This window comes from Poecilia reticulata, chromosome 3, assembly GCF_904066995.2.
Source record: "Poecilia reticulata chromosome 3, P_reticulata-male-v2, whole genome shotgun sequence".
NCBI classification, from domain to species: Eukaryota; Metazoa; Chordata; class Actinopteri; order Cyprinodontiformes; family Poeciliidae; genus Poecilia; species Poecilia reticulata.
This window is the reverse complement of record NC_088832.1, coordinates 17,003,717-17,021,667: the sequence shown is the minus strand read 5'-3', so window position 1 is coordinate 17,021,667 and position 17,951 is coordinate 17,003,717. Positions and strand designations below refer to the sequence as shown.

At 36.7% G+C, this 17,951-nt stretch overlaps 1 protein-coding gene across 12 annotated transcripts in view; it reads right to left on the bottom strand.

Annotated features, from left to right (window-relative positions):
- Window positions 1-17,951, bottom strand: part of plekha7b (pleckstrin homology domain containing, family A member 7b) — a 78,762-nt gene that overhangs the window by 8,843 nt on the left and 51,968 nt on the right. For 7 of the 12 annotated variants that reach the window (XM_017304081.2, XM_081605159.1, XM_017304085.2 and 4 more), the window contains 13 exons: window positions 15,645-15,728; window positions 14,318-14,452; window positions 13,398-13,451; window positions 8,554-8,625; window positions 7,339-7,419; window positions 5,736-5,885; window positions 4,937-5,038; window positions 4,566-4,677; window positions 4,201-4,394; window positions 3,352-3,543; window positions 3,148-3,256; window positions 2,912-3,003; window positions 2,337-2,558 (listed from right to left, as the gene is read on the bottom strand). In XM_017304081.2, the coding sequence (XP_017159570.2) occupies window positions 2,337-2,558; window positions 2,912-3,003; window positions 3,148-3,256; window positions 3,352-3,543; window positions 4,201-4,394; window positions 4,566-4,677; window positions 4,937-5,038; window positions 5,736-5,885; window positions 7,339-7,419; window positions 8,554-8,625; window positions 13,398-13,451; window positions 14,318-14,452; window positions 15,645-15,728 (1,599 nt within the window). The remainder of the gene's footprint in view (window positions 1-2,336; window positions 2,559-2,911; window positions 3,004-3,147; window positions 3,257-3,351; window positions 3,544-4,200; window positions 4,395-4,565; window positions 4,678-4,936; window positions 5,039-5,735; window positions 5,886-7,338; window positions 7,420-8,553; window positions 8,626-13,397; window positions 13,452-14,317; window positions 14,453-15,644; window positions 15,729-17,951) is intronic. The other 5 variants (XM_017304086.2, XM_017304090.2, XM_081605160.1 and 2 more) reach the window with 3 other exon arrangements.

Sequence of the window (17,951 nt, the reverse complement as noted above, 5' to 3'; positions counted from 1 at the left end):
AAAGAAAACGTGGCAATGAAAAATATTTAGAAAATGCTGTTTATTTTTTCTTTTTTTAACAACATTCACAATTGAAAGAGAAAGGTTTTTGTCCAGTTACCAGATAAGACAGTTAAGCTACTTTTTGATATCAAACTGATTGACATCACCATTTGTTCCAAAAAGACTGAGAAACAGGACAATACTAAGTCAGGATTCACAACTTCACACGCCCTCTTTTCATCTAGAAACAAAAAGAAAGAAAGCTATGCGGAAGTTGAGAAAAGTGAGCTTAATGTGTGTTGAGGCATTAGTTAACATTCTGGTCAGTGGTTAAGTGGCTACTTTCATTCTCTTTCCATGCACACACACAACAGACAAACACACACACACACAAAACCACACCAATGGAGCGCGTGGATGCAATAGCAGTTAATTAATGAACAGCAGGCTCTATTATCTAAATGAGAAGAGCGATGACTAATGAGCTGATGATATCCAGTACATCAACACTGTAATGGGTTGAAAACACAAAGCACTCAGGATTGAATCCAAGTGACAAAATCAGTCAAGAACAAGAAGAACGGATGGATAGCGATGACTGGATGGCACTAAGTGTTTTTATTGAAGATAATTAGTATTATTTGTTTTAAATAATTCAGTTAATCATATTTAACAGTTTTTAAATATTATCTAGGCACAGTATAAAATATAACCATTTAGTACGTATCGACATTGCTATGCAAAAGCATGAACACCCCTTATTATTATTTTTGCCACACTACAATTACACATGTTCATGTTTCTGTAAGAGAATGCATGATTGTGTCGTGCCAGGAAAATGCTGCAGGAGTTTCATTTTACAATCAGGAATTTAGAAATGTCAGTGTGTAAATGTATATAGTCCCATATACTTTTATGGTCCTAATGCACTTTGAGGAAAACCAATTGGCTACAGATTAAAACCCTATGAATTTTTTATCTAAACATAAATATGGCTGTTCTGTGAAGGCCTTCGAGGTTCGTCACAGAGCGATAGCGAACAAACGGCGTCGTGAGAATCAAGGAGCGCATCCCAGACTGCTTGAACATCTAACCAAACAATTTGACTTCTTAATCCAAAAAAGGAAAATGTACGACACAACTGCAAATCGACAAAGATATGATCATTTAACTCAAATGACAGGATGGATAAGGATGACGTTAAACAGAGAAACAATCGAAAGACCCGTGATAACTCTGAAAGAGCTAGAGATCTACAGCTCAGGTGGGAGAAATATGTTGACAGGACAACTGTTAGTGCTGCTCTCCACACACATGGTATTTATAGACGAGCTTGCAAAAAGAAAGTCATTGCTGAATGAAAGCCATAAGAAATACTGTTTAGTAAAAATTTGCCACAAGCCACATAGTGCTCACAGCAAACACGTAGAAGAAAGTTTTCTGATCAATTTAAAACAATAATTAACTTTTCTGCGCCCACGCTCAGAACACAGAGTGGTAGAAAATGAAGCAATACAAATCACTCTTAGAACATCATTCCTATGATGAAACATGTTAGCGACAGCATCATAATGCGGGGATTTCTTTTTCTTCAGCAGGGACAGCAAAGCTGGTCAGAGTTGCTGAGGTGATGGATGGAGCTGAACAGATAATGATGCTGGAACAAAACAAGACTTAAAGCTGCAGCGAAGGTAGAATCAGAGCTCCGAGGAAACGGTTCAGATCAAAGCATATCGATCTGTAGACCAAAAGCGAAAAATAGTTCTACACATGACTGACTTAGGGGGCCTAAATACAAATGCACGTCACACTTTTCAGATCTTTAATTTTCCTTGAAAGCTATGCGTTCTTCCTCTACCGCAAAGATATTATGAACCAATTTCTGTACAAATACACAAAAGTGCAAGGGGTACGATTACTTTTGCAAGGCATTGTTCATCTCTGTATAAACCTTATAACAAAAGGAGATAATCCAAAAGGAGATAATCCATGTAATCTAAGTTTTTTTCAGTGTGTATGACCTACTGTGTAGTACTAGAGTTGGCTTTCTTAAATGTTGATATTGTTAAGTCAGGGAAAACAGAGTCATAGCCAAATTATAGGCTGCTGTTATTTTGTCTGCAGTCAAAAACAATCAGTGACTGAAAACAACACACATTGAACAAACACATACACAGTTAAACAGTGAACAAAACACAAATCACTAACTTATTGGTTTAACATTCAACTTATGTCTGGAAAAAAAGGAAAACTATCTGCTCCGAGTGAAGGCATGCATTACTGTCGATCCCCACTCTCCGTTAGGTTGGCGTCATGCATGAGAGAGTGTGAGTGGTAACGTTCTAGTAACATACTGATCCAAAGTCTGCCGAGAGCGGGCGCGACGAAGAAGAACCACGCGACGTCGGAGATGCATGTCGGTCTCCGTGACTCAGGGTGCGTTTGCGCTGGCGGACAAGGGCCTTCTGGTGCCTCTTCATCCTCTCTAGCTGCTCATCGGCACTCATCTTCCCCCTCTGCTGATGCTGCACCTTGTCCCCCGAGTACAGGCGCTCCAAGGCACTTTTTGGTTTCTCCTGAGATGAGTAGGAGGAAATGAAGTTGAAAAGAAGAATGAAAGATGCAGCAGACAGCAAAAAAAAATAAAAAAATAAAATAAAATATATATATATATATATATATATATATATATATTTCACAAAAATAAAATTGAACACCCAAGTGGAAGGTAAAAAACATTTTAAATTTTCCAGTAAAAAAAAAAAAAAAAATATATATATATATATATATATATATATATATAAGAAAAAAGAGAAATCTAATTTTTAGAGCTAAGGTAGTTTAAAACGAAGTGAAGTGTGAGTAAACTTTGTGGCATATGAAGGTTGGATCTGCCGAGACTCTCATTTATTTTGTTTCCAACTCTCACCGTCACACCAGCAGCTGAAGTAGATCTTCGAATAGTCACATATGAGGAGATGCTCGAAGACTGATTCACCCTCAGTGAGGAGCTAGCTGCCCCTGAAGGGAAGTCAACAAATAATAAAACATTGTTCTCTCTTTGATATTTAAAATAATAATTTAAAAAAAGCATCTAATAATGTTAAGACAACACACAATCTGAAGCATAACCTGCCAGGGTTAGAATCTGTTCAGTTCATCTACCTCTGCTTGGTAACGTCTGGTAACCTCCATCTCGGCCAGATGCTACAACACTGCAGCCATCTCCGGCTCCTATGAGCTCCGGATCACTCAGAAAAGGCCGCAGTTCCACCTGAAAGACACACAAATGATAAAAAACAAAAAGAAACAGGTTCAGATCTGTGAACGTCAGTAGCACAAACATAAAAAAAAAACAAACTCACGTACTTTACTGTCCCCATTTGTGTACTGGCCAATCTCTCGATCCCTTTTGCGTTCGTCAGACTGTCGCTTGAGGCCACGCACGGAGGTGTGTCTGATGACTGTCGTCTCCCGGGGCAATGGCGGCACTGCGGGAGGATGCTCCTCTGGACTGTAGAGCTGAGGTAGAGGAGGTCTGGGAGGCACATCTTCTTCACACTGCACACACAGACAACTATGAGCCACTTAGAGAAACTTGAAATGAAAAATACAGTCTTTGTATTACCAGTATATAAACACTGCACTAAGTTTATAAAAGGTTATTTCAAGTTTCTTTAAGAATTCAGGCAGAATTTGTCCCTATAAGTTTAATAAATAGTTGAATAAACTACAAGGGTGTTATTCTAAAAATCAAAGATATCTTTCCTGTTCTGGTCCTTTTTTTTAAATGCAACTTTCTTGTAAAGGTGCATTTTGTTAAAACTCTCACCCCAAAAGACAGACCTTAATTTCTAAAACTGACATTTAACAAATACACCATAGGAATTGATAATCAACTTGGCATTTTTTAAACTTTATTGATTTTTTTAAGAGATGTCATTCAATGCCACTGACATTTAATGGGTGAAGCATTCAAGTATGGTGATGACTGAAGGGGTTGGTTCAGAGTTTGTAAAGTAATGGTCTGCTTGAAGTTATTATCAGCAATAATTCCCTTACCTGCATTAGAAAGATGTAGCATCAAAACGAGCGTGTTGGAAACGTGAATAGATTTGGGGAGGAGTGGAAGCCAAGTGTGTAACCTGGCAGGTTATATAACCAGGTGTTGGATTAGATGGTGTGGGTTCGAGGATACATAAAGAGTTGTTCACTCACCCATTTGAAGCCACTGAAGATGGTAGCAGAGTGTTGTAATGGCTGTTGGCTGAAACTGGAGGTAAGCGTGGGTTCATGGCTGAGGTGGGGGCTCTGCTGCGGCTGCTGCTGGGACAATCTCATCTCCACAGCAGTCTGGCTCCCAGACACAGAAGGCACTGATGATACTGGCACTGAAGGCACAAATTTTCTCTCTGGAGAGTGTCATGTGCATAAAAATATAAAAAGAAGATGCATAGACACTGCTTTTATTATTATTGTTTTTTCAAAGAAAAAACATTCAGTGCTTAAGTAGTAAGTAAGATTAGGGCACACAAGTTTCAGATAGCGCTGCTAGTGTTTGGATTTCTCATTTGTGACCTCACCTGGGTTGGTAACAGAAGCAATTGTGACTTTGTAATTAGCTTTATTGGTGCAGAGTCCTGCAATAACATCCTCAATCCTCCACAGTTCTTTTCTGAGCTGCACTTTCTCCTGCTGCTCAGAGAGAAAAACACAGAACCGCTCCAACATTAGCAGACAGAACACATGGACTGTCTTCAACGCTTACTGTACAACTACCCAAATACAAAGTCTGTCTTTCATCCAAATCAGATGAAACTGACGGATGATCTTTGAACAGACGCAGACCAAATCCCTTTTTGCCTTGAATGAGAATTTAAAATTTATAATTTGTAGCTCCTCCTGATTAAAGCCTGTGCAGAATAAAAGTGAAAGGCTGCAAAGAGAGATAGACCTGGGAAAGATCATGGCGGTTCATCTGTCCCTGCAGGGCTGACTTCAGCCAGTCCACATCTTTCTCCAGTCGGGTATACTCATTCCATGCATTCTCCATCTCCTATAGAGAAATCAGACACACTCTCCGACTATGACATAATAAAAAACACAACTTTGAGATTATGAACTTTTCTTGGACAGCCATGTTTACTTAATTAATTTCAAGAAACATGTAGCCGTCCTTTTACACATGTGCATTTCACATATCTTGAAATATACTCGTTTGTATTGTAAATGTACATATATGATTAAAATATGCACTGACTACATTCTATTGTAGCCACACTAAATACCAACACCTGACAAATAATAAAGGATGTGCTTGTTTACTTCCTGTAATCTTGTGGTTAGTTTGTAACTGCAGATTTGAAACTAGATATTCTCTATTCAAATGCTAAATATTTTGAATATCAGATAACGTTTTAACCCATGTTGCCGAGAAATACACTCATGAGTTTTTTCACAGCCTCAGGTTTCTCCCCAAATCACTCATTTTGATAGTCACAGTCAACCTGAAACAATGTGCGCCAGCTGCAGAAATAGCTAAAAGGGAACTAAAAACAGAAGTGAACATCTTGTTCTCAAGTAATTAAAGAAACACAACACCCAGAATAGCAGAGAAATAATAGAGCATCCTTCTAGCTAATCTTTTTTTGTGGAAAAATACATGGCACTAGTTATATTTAAAGCTCAAATGAGCTGCAGTTTTTTGTTAGTTTTTTTTTATCTGTAATATTAGTGAGAAGCTTGGGTCTTACGGTGGACACTTGAGATATTTCAGCCCTGATGTGGACCACATCCTCTTGCAACAATCTCTGCTGATAGGCAATTTTCTCAGCGTGAGCCGGCTGATCTCGATACTCCTCCATCTGGTGGTGGGAAACATCCAGCACAGATTCCAACTTGTCCTGAAGAGAAGAAAAAAAAACAGGAGCAGGAAGTCTCAGTGCAGTAGCTATTCATATTTATTGCCAATTCTGGTGAAGATGTGTAGAAGAACCTTAACATAAATTAATATTTTACTACATAACATAAACCAGAAAAATCCAACCTTTAATTTGGGTACATTTTCTCAGTGGGAAGAATTCTCCATTTAGAAATTCAGAAACAGCTTTTTACTAAATACATCTCACCACATATTGGCACCCTTAGTTAAGATGTATAAAAAGCCTAAGACTACATTAATCTTTTACTTCAACATATATAATCTGACACTCAAAAATGTTTAAAAATCCAACCTGTAATTTGAGTACATTTTTTCAGTGAGAAAAAAAAAATCTAACATTAAAAAAACAACCTTCTTTTAAAGGTTGCCAATTCCTGGCAACCTTATTTTTGATTATAATTTTTTGTTCTTTTACTTTGAATTTTAAGACACATCATAAGGGAGGCAAAATCCCAAAAGCTTTCAGTTTGTAAACTGCAAACCTTTTGGTGCATCTTAACTAATGCAACTGCAATAAAAGACAAATGTATCTAGTTTCCTCATCATATTTGGCAATCAGGGGTGCCTCCAGTCAGTTTTAATAGAGGTTGTTACATGGGGGCCAGTGATAATCTCAAAATGTCACATCAAAACGCAAACCAGAAAGGATACTTTTAAAAGTTTTATTATACTGTGGATATTTATAAAGGAAGTGTTATTAAAAAGTGGTTCTAAAGTGAGTGTAGGGGAAAATAAAAATAATTTATGCCACTATATATCAAGTACAGTGACAATTCAGTCACTTACAGGGTTGCAGGCATTGTTGCCCATCTCCAGCTGTCATTGCGTCATTGTGGGGCACACAAGATCAATTTAGAGTAATCAATTAACCTAACAGGTGGTTATTGACTGTTTTGGAGGAAGCCAGAATACCAAGAGAGAATCCAAACATGCACAGGGAGAACATGCAAACTCATTGCAGAAAGATCCCTGGAGCAGGATTCAAACCCAGGAGATTATTGCTGCAAGGCAACAGCGCTACCAACTGCTAAACTGTGCAAAAATACTGTGACTTCAGTTTTTAGCGTCCATACATGTATTTGTTATGCTTCCTTAACGTTCTACCAGCAGAGGTACCGATGAATTGGTAAAAGAAGTTCCACGGCCCCGATGACATCTCACTCTGTATTGTCGAGCTTGTAGTTTTCCCCTCACAGAGCAGTAACATATGTTGTGGATTTTTGAAGTTTCAAAAGTCCACAGACATTTCCCATCTCAGAGGACTGATGTATCATCTCCTCTTTAGTTGAAACATTCACACAGATTTGAGCCAGTAATGTCGAACCGAAGGATTTTAGTGGGCAAAACTATTAAAAACGATGAGCTCCGGAGATCTTTAAATTATTAATCATGATTAAAGAACAAAAAGAAAACACCTTGTCCTCCTTCAAACTACGTATCCTTGCTTCGAGTTCCTGAAGAATCTTGTCCTGTTCACAAAGTCGACTTAGTTTGACCTGCAGGAAAAACAAACAGATGTAATAAGAACAGATGAAAACAAAGAAGAGCATCCATATCCCCCCTCTAAGCAATCCATATATAATACTTCACACTTCAGAGTAGAAAAGTAAAGCAAGAGAGAATCAGGAAAGAGATAAAACAGAATGGGGTGATAAACAGAGCATGTGTTTACAACAGAGGCCAAACGCTCCATTCTTGTCTTCATTCAGCTCTTGCAGCCGCCGGAGACGCATTGATCGTCTACTGTAGCCTTCTCCGTCTGTCAATAAGGCTCATCTTTGTAAAAAGCCCAGAGGAGTTCTCCTCATCAACACAGTAAGATATATCAAAAGGCTCTGCGCTGTCTAGTTAGGGGGAAAGATTTGGTAATACCCATTATGAGTAATCATAATCAAAAATCCATATTTTCACATTCACTGCTGGAGAAAGGCTTGTTTACTGAGAGTGACAGAATTGTTTTCCCAGAAATGGGTTATGTGTTTATGAAAACAACACAAACTGTCGAGTTCACAGTCTTTCTCACCCACTGTATTTCACCCCCTCCTCCTCCGATCTATTTATCATTCTGTTCAATTAATAATTAAGCTGTTTTTATTTGGCTGCCACATATTGTTGTTTTTAATTGCATGAAATATTCATTGTTCAGACAAATTTACTGGCAATTTCTAATAAATTGTTAAAGTGGAACAATGCTAATGATGAAAAGCCAAGACATCCATCCTATTTACCTCCATTCAGCGCAAAACAAAGAACGAAAAAAGCAGGATCAGGCAAATCAAACTGAAAAATTTAACAGCCCAACATCTAAAACTCCCATTACATGCATTTTTCCCTTTAAATTGTGGGGAGAAAAATAAAAGCTGTGGTCGATACTCTCAGGCCCACACTGTGCAGCGTGGATGCGTGTCCCCACAGTGTTGCAACACACATGTTCCCTTAGCTCTGCTGCCTCTGTTTACCGCAAGTTAAAAACACACACAGAAAACCACACTAAAGCGCACAGTAAAGTCAGACTGAAGTCAGCCGCGTCTCAGTAGTGGATTGTCAGAAGTCGGAAGTGAAGATCACGGAGAAAAGGGAGGCTGATAAACAGGGCGTTTGTTCTGTAAACTCTGGCAACGTGTACTTACATCCGCGTCGCTTTCTGCAATTTTCACAGGCCTTGAAGATCTCCCTTTTTTTAAGCTCTCCTGTCCAGTGACCTGAAATTCAAAATTATTTAAAACATCATAAAACCCTCAATGATGCCACTGAAATATTAGAATTTGTCTAATCCTTTCATGAATGCACGTATGAACAAGTAGTCTCCTTTAAAATCCACAATGATACTGCTGCAAAAGTTAAGGTAAATAAAATTAGATAGAAAAAAAACAGGGTAAAATATCCACTGATATTGTGGTGAAAGTGAAGAATATATTTAAAAACAAAGACTTCTGATCATGTCTCAGGAAATCCTGAAAGCTCAGGGCTGCTCTTACTGAATATTTTTCAATGAGGATTTTTTTAAAAAGAAAAATATACATTTTATATGTTTTTTTGAATGCATGTCATTTTCAGTATTTTGGACAAAACAATTTTAATAAGACATAAATTGTACATTTTGTACAGGATTTATTTCAAGTATGAACAAATTGACAGAATATGTAATAAATTGGCATTATTTACTAAAAATGATTTGAATCCAGACTGTTTTAGCTCCTCTTGGGCAAACATTATGCATGAATAATCGCTTTGTAAATGGTGAAACCCAAAATGAAGGGCTTTTTGTTATCAAGTAGACAGACATGATTAATATATGTACACATCTATTGTTTGTTACAGAGGGTGGAAAATCATTTCAAGAGGAAATCCTACCCTTTCAGCATCTGTTAAGTTTTTAGGGTTTTTTTCTAACCTGAACAAAACTGGACTCACATGGATGAAGATATTTTATTTCTCATTTTGGCTCATCTGAGCTTTCTGGCCTTAGTGTGTTTGTTTTGCTGGATGATAAAAGGTAGCAATGGAGCAAGAAGTTTCTGTAGTAATCAAACTGTGTTAACCAAATGTGTAGGAAAGCAAGATGAAACATTACTTTCCCAATATACCATATCTGCAAACATCATTAAAACTAAATCCTGATGCACAATCGTGAAATGGTCGTATTAGAAATATTTCTCATTGTTTCTTCAGACATAATGCACAAATGGAGAAAAACGTGATAATATTCATGGCTGCCCCTTGTCACAATCTTGTTTGTGATGTTCAAGAGCAAGATTTCAAGGTGTAGTCAAGGAGTGTGTCTGGTTTGGGAACCTCAGGATCTCATCTTTGCTTTTCGCAGATGATGTGGTTCTGTCGGGTTCTTTGGCCCATCACCTCCAACATGATCTTTAGTGTTTTTCTGCTGATTGTGAAGTGACTGGAATGAGGTCAGCTCCTATAAGTCTGAGGCCATGGTTTTAAACCAGAAAAGGTTAACTGTATCTTTTGTGTTGGATATTAGTCTCTGGCTCAATCAGACAAGCTTAAGTATGTAGGTAACTTGTTTACGAGTAACAGTAGGATGCAGAGGGGGATGGGCAGACAGATTTGGGGCCTTCATCTGCAATAATGGAGTGACTCTTCCAGGTTTTTTGTAATAACAAAAGAGTTGGGCAAAAAAGCAAAGCTCTCAATTTACCAGTTCAATTATGTTCTGGCTCCTATTTATGATCATGATATATAAATCCTGACCAAAAGGACGAGAGCCTGGATACAAGCGACCAAAAAAAAAAAACTTTCCAAGATGGGAAGGCTTAGCCTTAGAGATAGGGTGTAAAAAAGTAGAAAAAGAAGGAAGTCGAAGTGGTTGATGCCCCCTGGGCTCCACCCTGTAAAGGCTTTATGGGCATGTCTCATTGGGAGAAGACCCTGGGGAAGACATGGAACATGCTGCAGGGATTATAGATCTCATTTGGCCTGGGAACACCTTGGAATCCCCCGGAATAAGCTGGAGGACGTCACTGGGGAGAGATACGTCTGGGGTTCGCTTCAGGATCTCTTGCCTTCACAACTCAATCTTAGATAAACGAAAGACAATGGCGGAATGGATGTTTATTTTTCTCCCCCAAGACGAAATCAATAAAAACTTAATAGGGGTAGATGTAGAAAATCTAATTATGTCTTTTTTGTCTTATGAAAAACTATCATTCTGTTTTCAGTTACTATGAAATAGCACATTTTCTTAAATCTTAAATATCTTTTCTTTTATGCTGCTTTAAGTAAAGATGTCCAAACCCTTTCTGGAGTAACATTTACCGTGTTGTTTTATGTTGTCAATAAATATTGTCACTGAAACATTTCTTTTAAATTCATAACTACAGTAACCGTTGCCCCATCCTGTGTGGGGCATCCTGTGTGAGCTGTTTATTTTTATTTTTTTCAATAACATCCAGAGATTTGTCTCTCATGGCTGGTGGTGCTTGAAGCCAAAACTTGTTTGTGGTGCTGGTGGTAGATTCATACAACACCCACGTCAGTATCGACACACCCATCGCTGCACTACTGAGCAGTGGAAAAGGCAGACACAGTTAAAGGGGTATTCCACTGACTCTGCATGTCAAAGTAAAAATAAAAAAATTAAATAAAACTGGTCAGACTGGGTGCTTTACAGCATGTGAGGGTGTCATAATGTATTCTGTGGTGTTGCTGGGATAATTTTCTGGTCTGGGAAAATTCTTTTAAGTGATCAAAAGATCATATTTTTTCATGTTAGAAACTACAGGTTATTTGAGTAAAATTGCAATTTTACATCGAAAGTGTTAAGTGTGGTGACATTTGTCGAAATATATGACTACCGCTAATTTAAGATAACAGGCAATCATGTTTCAATCCATCTTCATATCATGTAAAGTATAACCATCATGAACGTTTGACCTTCCTGTTTATTTGTACAAGTTTTCAAATGTAGTTATTTTCATCAGGACATTTAGATGTCAGCTGTTGTTGGACTAACAGTGAGTTATGCCATTATTTGTGAACTAGCAACACCAAAATGTTTTTAAAATAGACCATATATAGTTGCCAATAATTAATTGCTTCGTCACTTTTGCAGTTTTTGTTCTGAAAGAGCAGCACTGAGGTATTCAGGATTCTCTTACACTGTAGCAGGCATACATAAGCCATGTAAACATTTCAAACAGACTGTCAATGGGTGCTGGTCATTTTGCCTATTTTCCAATCGTAGTTTGTAGTTTTTTGTTGTTTTATACCTGGAACAAGTTTGGTATAAAATGTCGTCTTCTGGAGGACATTTTGTCATCAATCTGAACCTGACGGAGACGTTTCATACACACTTTGACAACCTACAATTTAAGCTGTTTTTTATATACTGATCATAATCTAGCATAAGAAAATTGGGTTTCATGAATCTGAAAAATACATGTCAGTAACATGATGTAAGTTGTTTTGAATTTGATTGAAAGTGACAAAACCAATGTAAATGTAATAGGTTCAAAAACAAATCCTTCCCAAATAATTTGTAATTCAATAAATTATAAGCATTTATCACTAAAATTTCTGAAAATAATCACTTAAGAAAATCAGACTGACGCCTAATAAGTTGCATACACGGGGAAGAAATTGTTCTTCATACAAAATGGAAGGCAAAGTTGCATTACGTTAGATAAACAAATTGGTGAATAGGCAAACTGACCCAAACCCATTTTCAATGTAAACAAATGTTTCTCTGCATGCCAGAAGATCCTTACATAATCATTAACTTATTTTGGGTATTTACGATACATAAATTAGATCTGTGGTCTTTTATGTGCAAAATTTCCTCAAATTAATCACACCATACCTGTAAAGAAGCCGAGAGTGGTCATCTTTTGATTTAGTTTTGTTCTGAAAGTTATCCATAGATAAACACTTTTTATTTGGATTATCTGCAGATAACAGTGCTCATTTCTATTAACAAAACAGTTAATCTGGTTTACTAATGCAAGATAAATTTGTTTATTTTTGGTGTTCTGCTTGTTTGATTGATATGATTAACATATTTTGGTATTTCAAATTTCAATCAAATTTCAAGCAGTAGAAGTCATAACTAGGAACATCCTTCATTAATCACAACATTTTTAGATCATTGCTACGTGTCATGACAGCAATACTGAATGATAAAACTTAAACTCAAATTATCTTGTAATTGAGATAATTTTCTGGAGATAATACATTTATATCTTGAGCAAACAAAAAAAATACTGCGTTCACTTGGCCGTTCTCGGCTTCCATTAATTTCAAAAGCAGTTGAAATGCCAATTGACTTGGCATGCAAAAACATTTTTACATTCTAGCAAGACCAGAAGCTCAATTTACTGTTTTTAAAAGGTAATGTAATTTTTAACATAAAGATAATTTTGCTTTGAATGTGCATCAGTGTGAACAGCATACAGGCCACTTATTAGCTACAATAAAACCCAGAAAACAAATAAACGTTAAGTATTTGTTATACTGATGGGATCTGAGGGTCGCATTTTTTTTTTTTTTTTTACATCATTCAGTCCTGTGAAGGAGCACCTCAAATCACATCAGAATAATATATCATCTAGTGTTATGGTGAGATGTCTACATTTTTCCACCATTTGTGGTAGCATTAAACTCGTAAGTGCTTAAGCAGAAGGTAACTAAACATTTTGCTAACTCACTCCACTTTGTTTGAGAGGTGAAAACAAGAGAAGTTCAGTTGCCTTCTAGTTAAGTAATTAGGGTTGTCGTGAGAATCCAAACCAGCATATCGTTCAATATTGATTGAATTAGCAAAATAAAGTATGCGTTGAAAGACATTTTGATTCCACCATAACAGTAGAGAGCAGAACACAGAACAGAACAGAGGACATACAGGTAAAAGGGAATCAGGGAGGCAGGTGCTGGAGGCAGCCAGCAGCAGCAGAGCAGAATATACTGAGAACAAGATGAAAAAGGATGAAGTGGCGTTTTCTCTGTTGGGGCCCACCTTCAGATCTAGATACTCCAGGTCCTTCTTCAGTTGTATGTAAGTATCATCAGCCTTTAAATGAGCAGTGAAGAGATAAGTCATTTGAAATGAAGCTGCACAGGATAATGGGTTACCAGATGACTCCTTTAGTCTTTATGTGCTGTTCAGGCTTTACAAACAAAACTTTAATTAACTCGATCTCAATTACAGTGTATTTCAAACTCTATGCTTCTATCTGCAATTAGCGGAGCCACATTGTAATTAGGTAATGGTGTCATTTTTGAACTGCTTTAAGCTTTTAGGTCTCATTTGTGACCTCTCGCACAACTCAGCAACACAGGTCCTGTGCATGACATGTGGTCAGACTGAGAGCCTATATTTCCTCATGAGAATGGAGAATGGTTAGACGTGAGAACCTGGGTGGAGTTGTCATTACTGAGCAGCACTGCAGCTTTAGTCTAACAGCAGTGATCTTCCCTCGCAGGCTCATGAAGACGACTATGGCCTGGTGGGTGCTTCAGAATGATAACCCCCCAAACACAAAACATTAATGTACACAGATCAAAATGTGGCGCAACATCATCTACCGGTCAAAATGGGTGGCTTCATATAAGCAACTTTGACAAGCAACATGCTTTGAATATGACAGATTAGCTTTTAACAGTTTTAATAAACACAGTCAAGCAAAGCTCTAGTAGCACTGTTATGTTTGGACAAGTGACATTAAAGGATATAAATGCAGCTGGTAATTACAATGCAATTCACGTCATGCCAGAATGGTAGAATAAAAATCAGACAACCAGGCAGTGCCAAAGAGACTGCAGAGTCTGTCAAAATGTCAGGGAAGTAATGTGCAGGAATGACTGGGAAGACGGGGCCACAATGCACTTGCAGGGGTTGCAGAATGCTGCGTTTAGGGAGGAATGAGCGTCCCTGACCTGCATGCTGGGGCCTAGAAGGCCGTTGTGTTGGTGGTGTTGCAGGTGAGCGAACGCACTGCAGGGGCTATGCACACCAGCCATCTTGGCCTGGTGCCTCCGCAGTTGAATGAGAAGCAGAGTCAACTCCTCTGGCTGTAGCCAAGCCAGAGTTAAAGGGGGGCCCACAGCAAGTGACGGTACAAAGGGATGAGAGAAAATATCTGATAACCATCTGGGCATTACAACCGCTTTACTGTAGAGGCTTTCAGAGCCAAGTGACACCGAGGCCAGTACACTGCTGTCTGTTTGTAACTTAAAAAACAATTAAGAACTTTTTCACTGAATTAATTCAAATGAAACTCATTGTAGAAAGGATATAGTTATCCTCCCTGAGCAATTGCTACAACTTCTTTCTTTGGGAACATTATAAAGTTATGAAGATTTGGAGCTTGGTTATCTATTTTGATAAGCTTTCCTCCACAACATAGTGCAGCAATGTAAGCAGCATGGACAGATCATTGTGGAAACCTAGCAAAAAAAAAACAAAACAACAAAACTCAGCAGTATTTAATTTGCTATTAATTTACTCTTAAATAGGAAAAGCACTGTGCAAAAGTTTAACAACAGCTCTTGTTTCTTCATACATTGCTTCCATTGATAAAGTAATGCTTTGAATCTTTCAAACATTGATAAAGCATTGCTTTATCAATGTTTCATGAGGTTTTTTTCGGACCCCGACATTAAGCAATATTAAAAAAAATAGCTAATATCAGCCAATGTTGATGTTAGCGCATCTCTAATTTCAACTTTATTTCAATCATAATTTGATACACGAATGATAACACGTTTATACTGGATCTCCACTATGAAAATAAATTAATTTGAACCTTTTTGAACAAAGTTTGGAAGAAGTTATTTTTAAGAATGAACTGGAAAAACAGTTTCACAACCTGATCATTGTGCTCACCTCCTTTGTGCCTGACATAAAAAATATATAGATAAATGTGGTCTTGCTTTGTTAATTCTGAGTTGATTACTTGTGAGCTGATCTTTTTATATACATATATTCTTTGTTTGTTGTGGTGAAGTTAAAATCTCACTCTAGCTTAATGCAGCCTTTCCTTATCATAAATGGAAACTGAGCAGCCAAACAGCAAAGGAAAACTTTCAAAGGTCTTCATAAAGCATGAAGAAGTATTGATCAAGAACACTTTAAAAGATTGCCTCTTGTAAGCAAAGCAATGAATAACCAAATACTTTCGCACAGTACTGTATGCCAGTAACAGTAACAACAACAAAAAAATATAAATAGATTACAGTAGGCAACAGAAGCAAAAGATCGTACCGTTTTGCCATGTAGACTGGGAGCACTGACGGTGTGTGTGATGTAGCCCATAGCTGGCACGGATCTTCTCTCTATTTGGGAAGTCTGTGGAAAGATATAGTTTATCTCTTTGTTACTAAAAAAAATATAGAAATTTAAATCAAACAGAATATAATAAAAAATAATGCATTTATTTTTATAGCCCTATACATTAACTACTAGATTAACCAAGGTGCTTTATAATCAGTAAAAACTAGAACATTTCTGAAGAAATTTAAACGGGGCCTGCCAAAGTGTGCCCGTCGGTTGGAACCCAGTGTTCTGATGCTAAAAATTAGCATCAATGCTAAATTAAGCTACAATGTACTAAATAGCATGTGGAGAGTCATTTGTATGTTGAGTAACATGGACTTACTCCATTCAGTATGTTAAAATTAGTGTATAAGCTAAAATGCTAATGTTAGCCTAATGCTGCCAGTGGCATGTGGGGTATAACTAGTATGTTGTCTTGCACTGACTTCCTCCATTCAGTGTGCTAAACATGGCTAATAAATAACAAAAATAGCTAAAAGGTTTATTATAGGGAAAAGGCTAATGCTAATGTGAGCAGTAGCTACCGCTAATGTTAATGCTAATGTTAATGTACTGCCTTCTGATTTTTACTTCTGCAAAAGTAAAAATCTGATGTTTACTTAGTGGCACTTCACTACCAGGAAAAACGCTCATCTCTTAGCAACAGATTAACAACAAATGTTATTATTCTAAAAAACATAAGATTTTTTTCTGCTATTTTGAAATACTGCTTTTCTTATACTTCTTGTTAACAGGTTAACACGGATTGTGCAGAAAAAAATGAAATTATTAATTTTTTTGTCATTGGTGTCATTTATACTTCGTGGCAGTTCGTTACCAGAAAAAAAAAAAACGTCCATCTCTTACCACATTAATAACTGATATTATTGTTTATAAAACACAAGCTCTTTTAAATACTGCTTATCTGCTTAGATCCAAGAAATTTACATTTGGTAAATTTTGCAAAAGTAAAAATCAGATGTTTACTTCGTGGCACTTGGTTACCAGAAAACACTCTCTTCTCTTAGCAACAGACTAACAACAAATATTGTTATTGTTCTAAAAAACATAAGATTTCCTCTGCTCTTTTTAAACATTACTACTACTTATTATGTAACAAGAATTGTGCAGCTGGTGAATTTGGCAGAAAAGTGAAAACGTTTTTTTTTTTTTTTTTTTGGTCACTGGTGGTAAATGTTTTATAAAAGATATTCAACACAAAAGTAAAAATCAGATGTTTACTTCGTAGCACTTGGTTACCAGAAAACATGCCCATCTCTTAGCAACAGATTAACAACAAATATTATTATTCAAAAAAACATAAGATTTCTTCTGCTCTTTTGAAATGCAACGTGTACTACTTAACAAGAATGGTGCACTTGGTGAATTAGGCAGAAAAGGGAAAAAAAAATTTTGTTTGTTTTTTGTCATTGGTGGTAGATATACTGTACTATAAGACAGACATTCAACACAAAAGTAAAAATCTTAACACTACGTGGCAGTTCGTTACCAGGAAAAAAACGCTCATCTCTTAACACCATACTAATAACTGATATTATTGTTGTTGAATAAGCTCTTTTGAAATACTGCTTATCTGCTTATACACAAGAAATTTACAGTTGGTAAAGTTTGGAAAAGTAAAAAAATCAGATTCTTACTTTGTGGCACTTTGTTACTAGAAAACGTGCTCAAAACACACTTGTATCTTAGCAACAGATTAACAACAAATATTGTTATTGCTCAAAAAACATAAGATTTCTTCTGCTCTTTTGAAATACTACTCATCTTAAACAAGAATTGTGCAGTTGGTGAATTTGGCAGAAAGGGGGAAAGGTTTTTTGTTTGTTTTTTGTCATTGGTGGTAAATAAAACAGACATTCAACACAAAAGTAAAAATCTGATTAATACTTCGTGGTAGTTCGTTACCAGAAAACAACGCTCATCTATAAACACCAAATTAGTAAGCAATATTATTGCTCATAAAACACAAGGTCTTTTGAAATACTGCTTATCTGCTAAGACAAGAAATTTACAGCTGGTAAATTTTGCAAAAGTAAAAGTCAGATGTTTACTTCGTGGCATTTGGTTACCAGAAAATACACTCATCTCTTGGCAACAGATTAACAACAAATATTGTTATTGTTCGAAAGATGTCTTCTGTTATTTTGAAATGCTAATTATCTTATACTACTTGCTACTTAACAAAAAATGTTCAGTTGGTAAATTTTGCAGAAAAGTGAAAATGTTTTTTTTTTG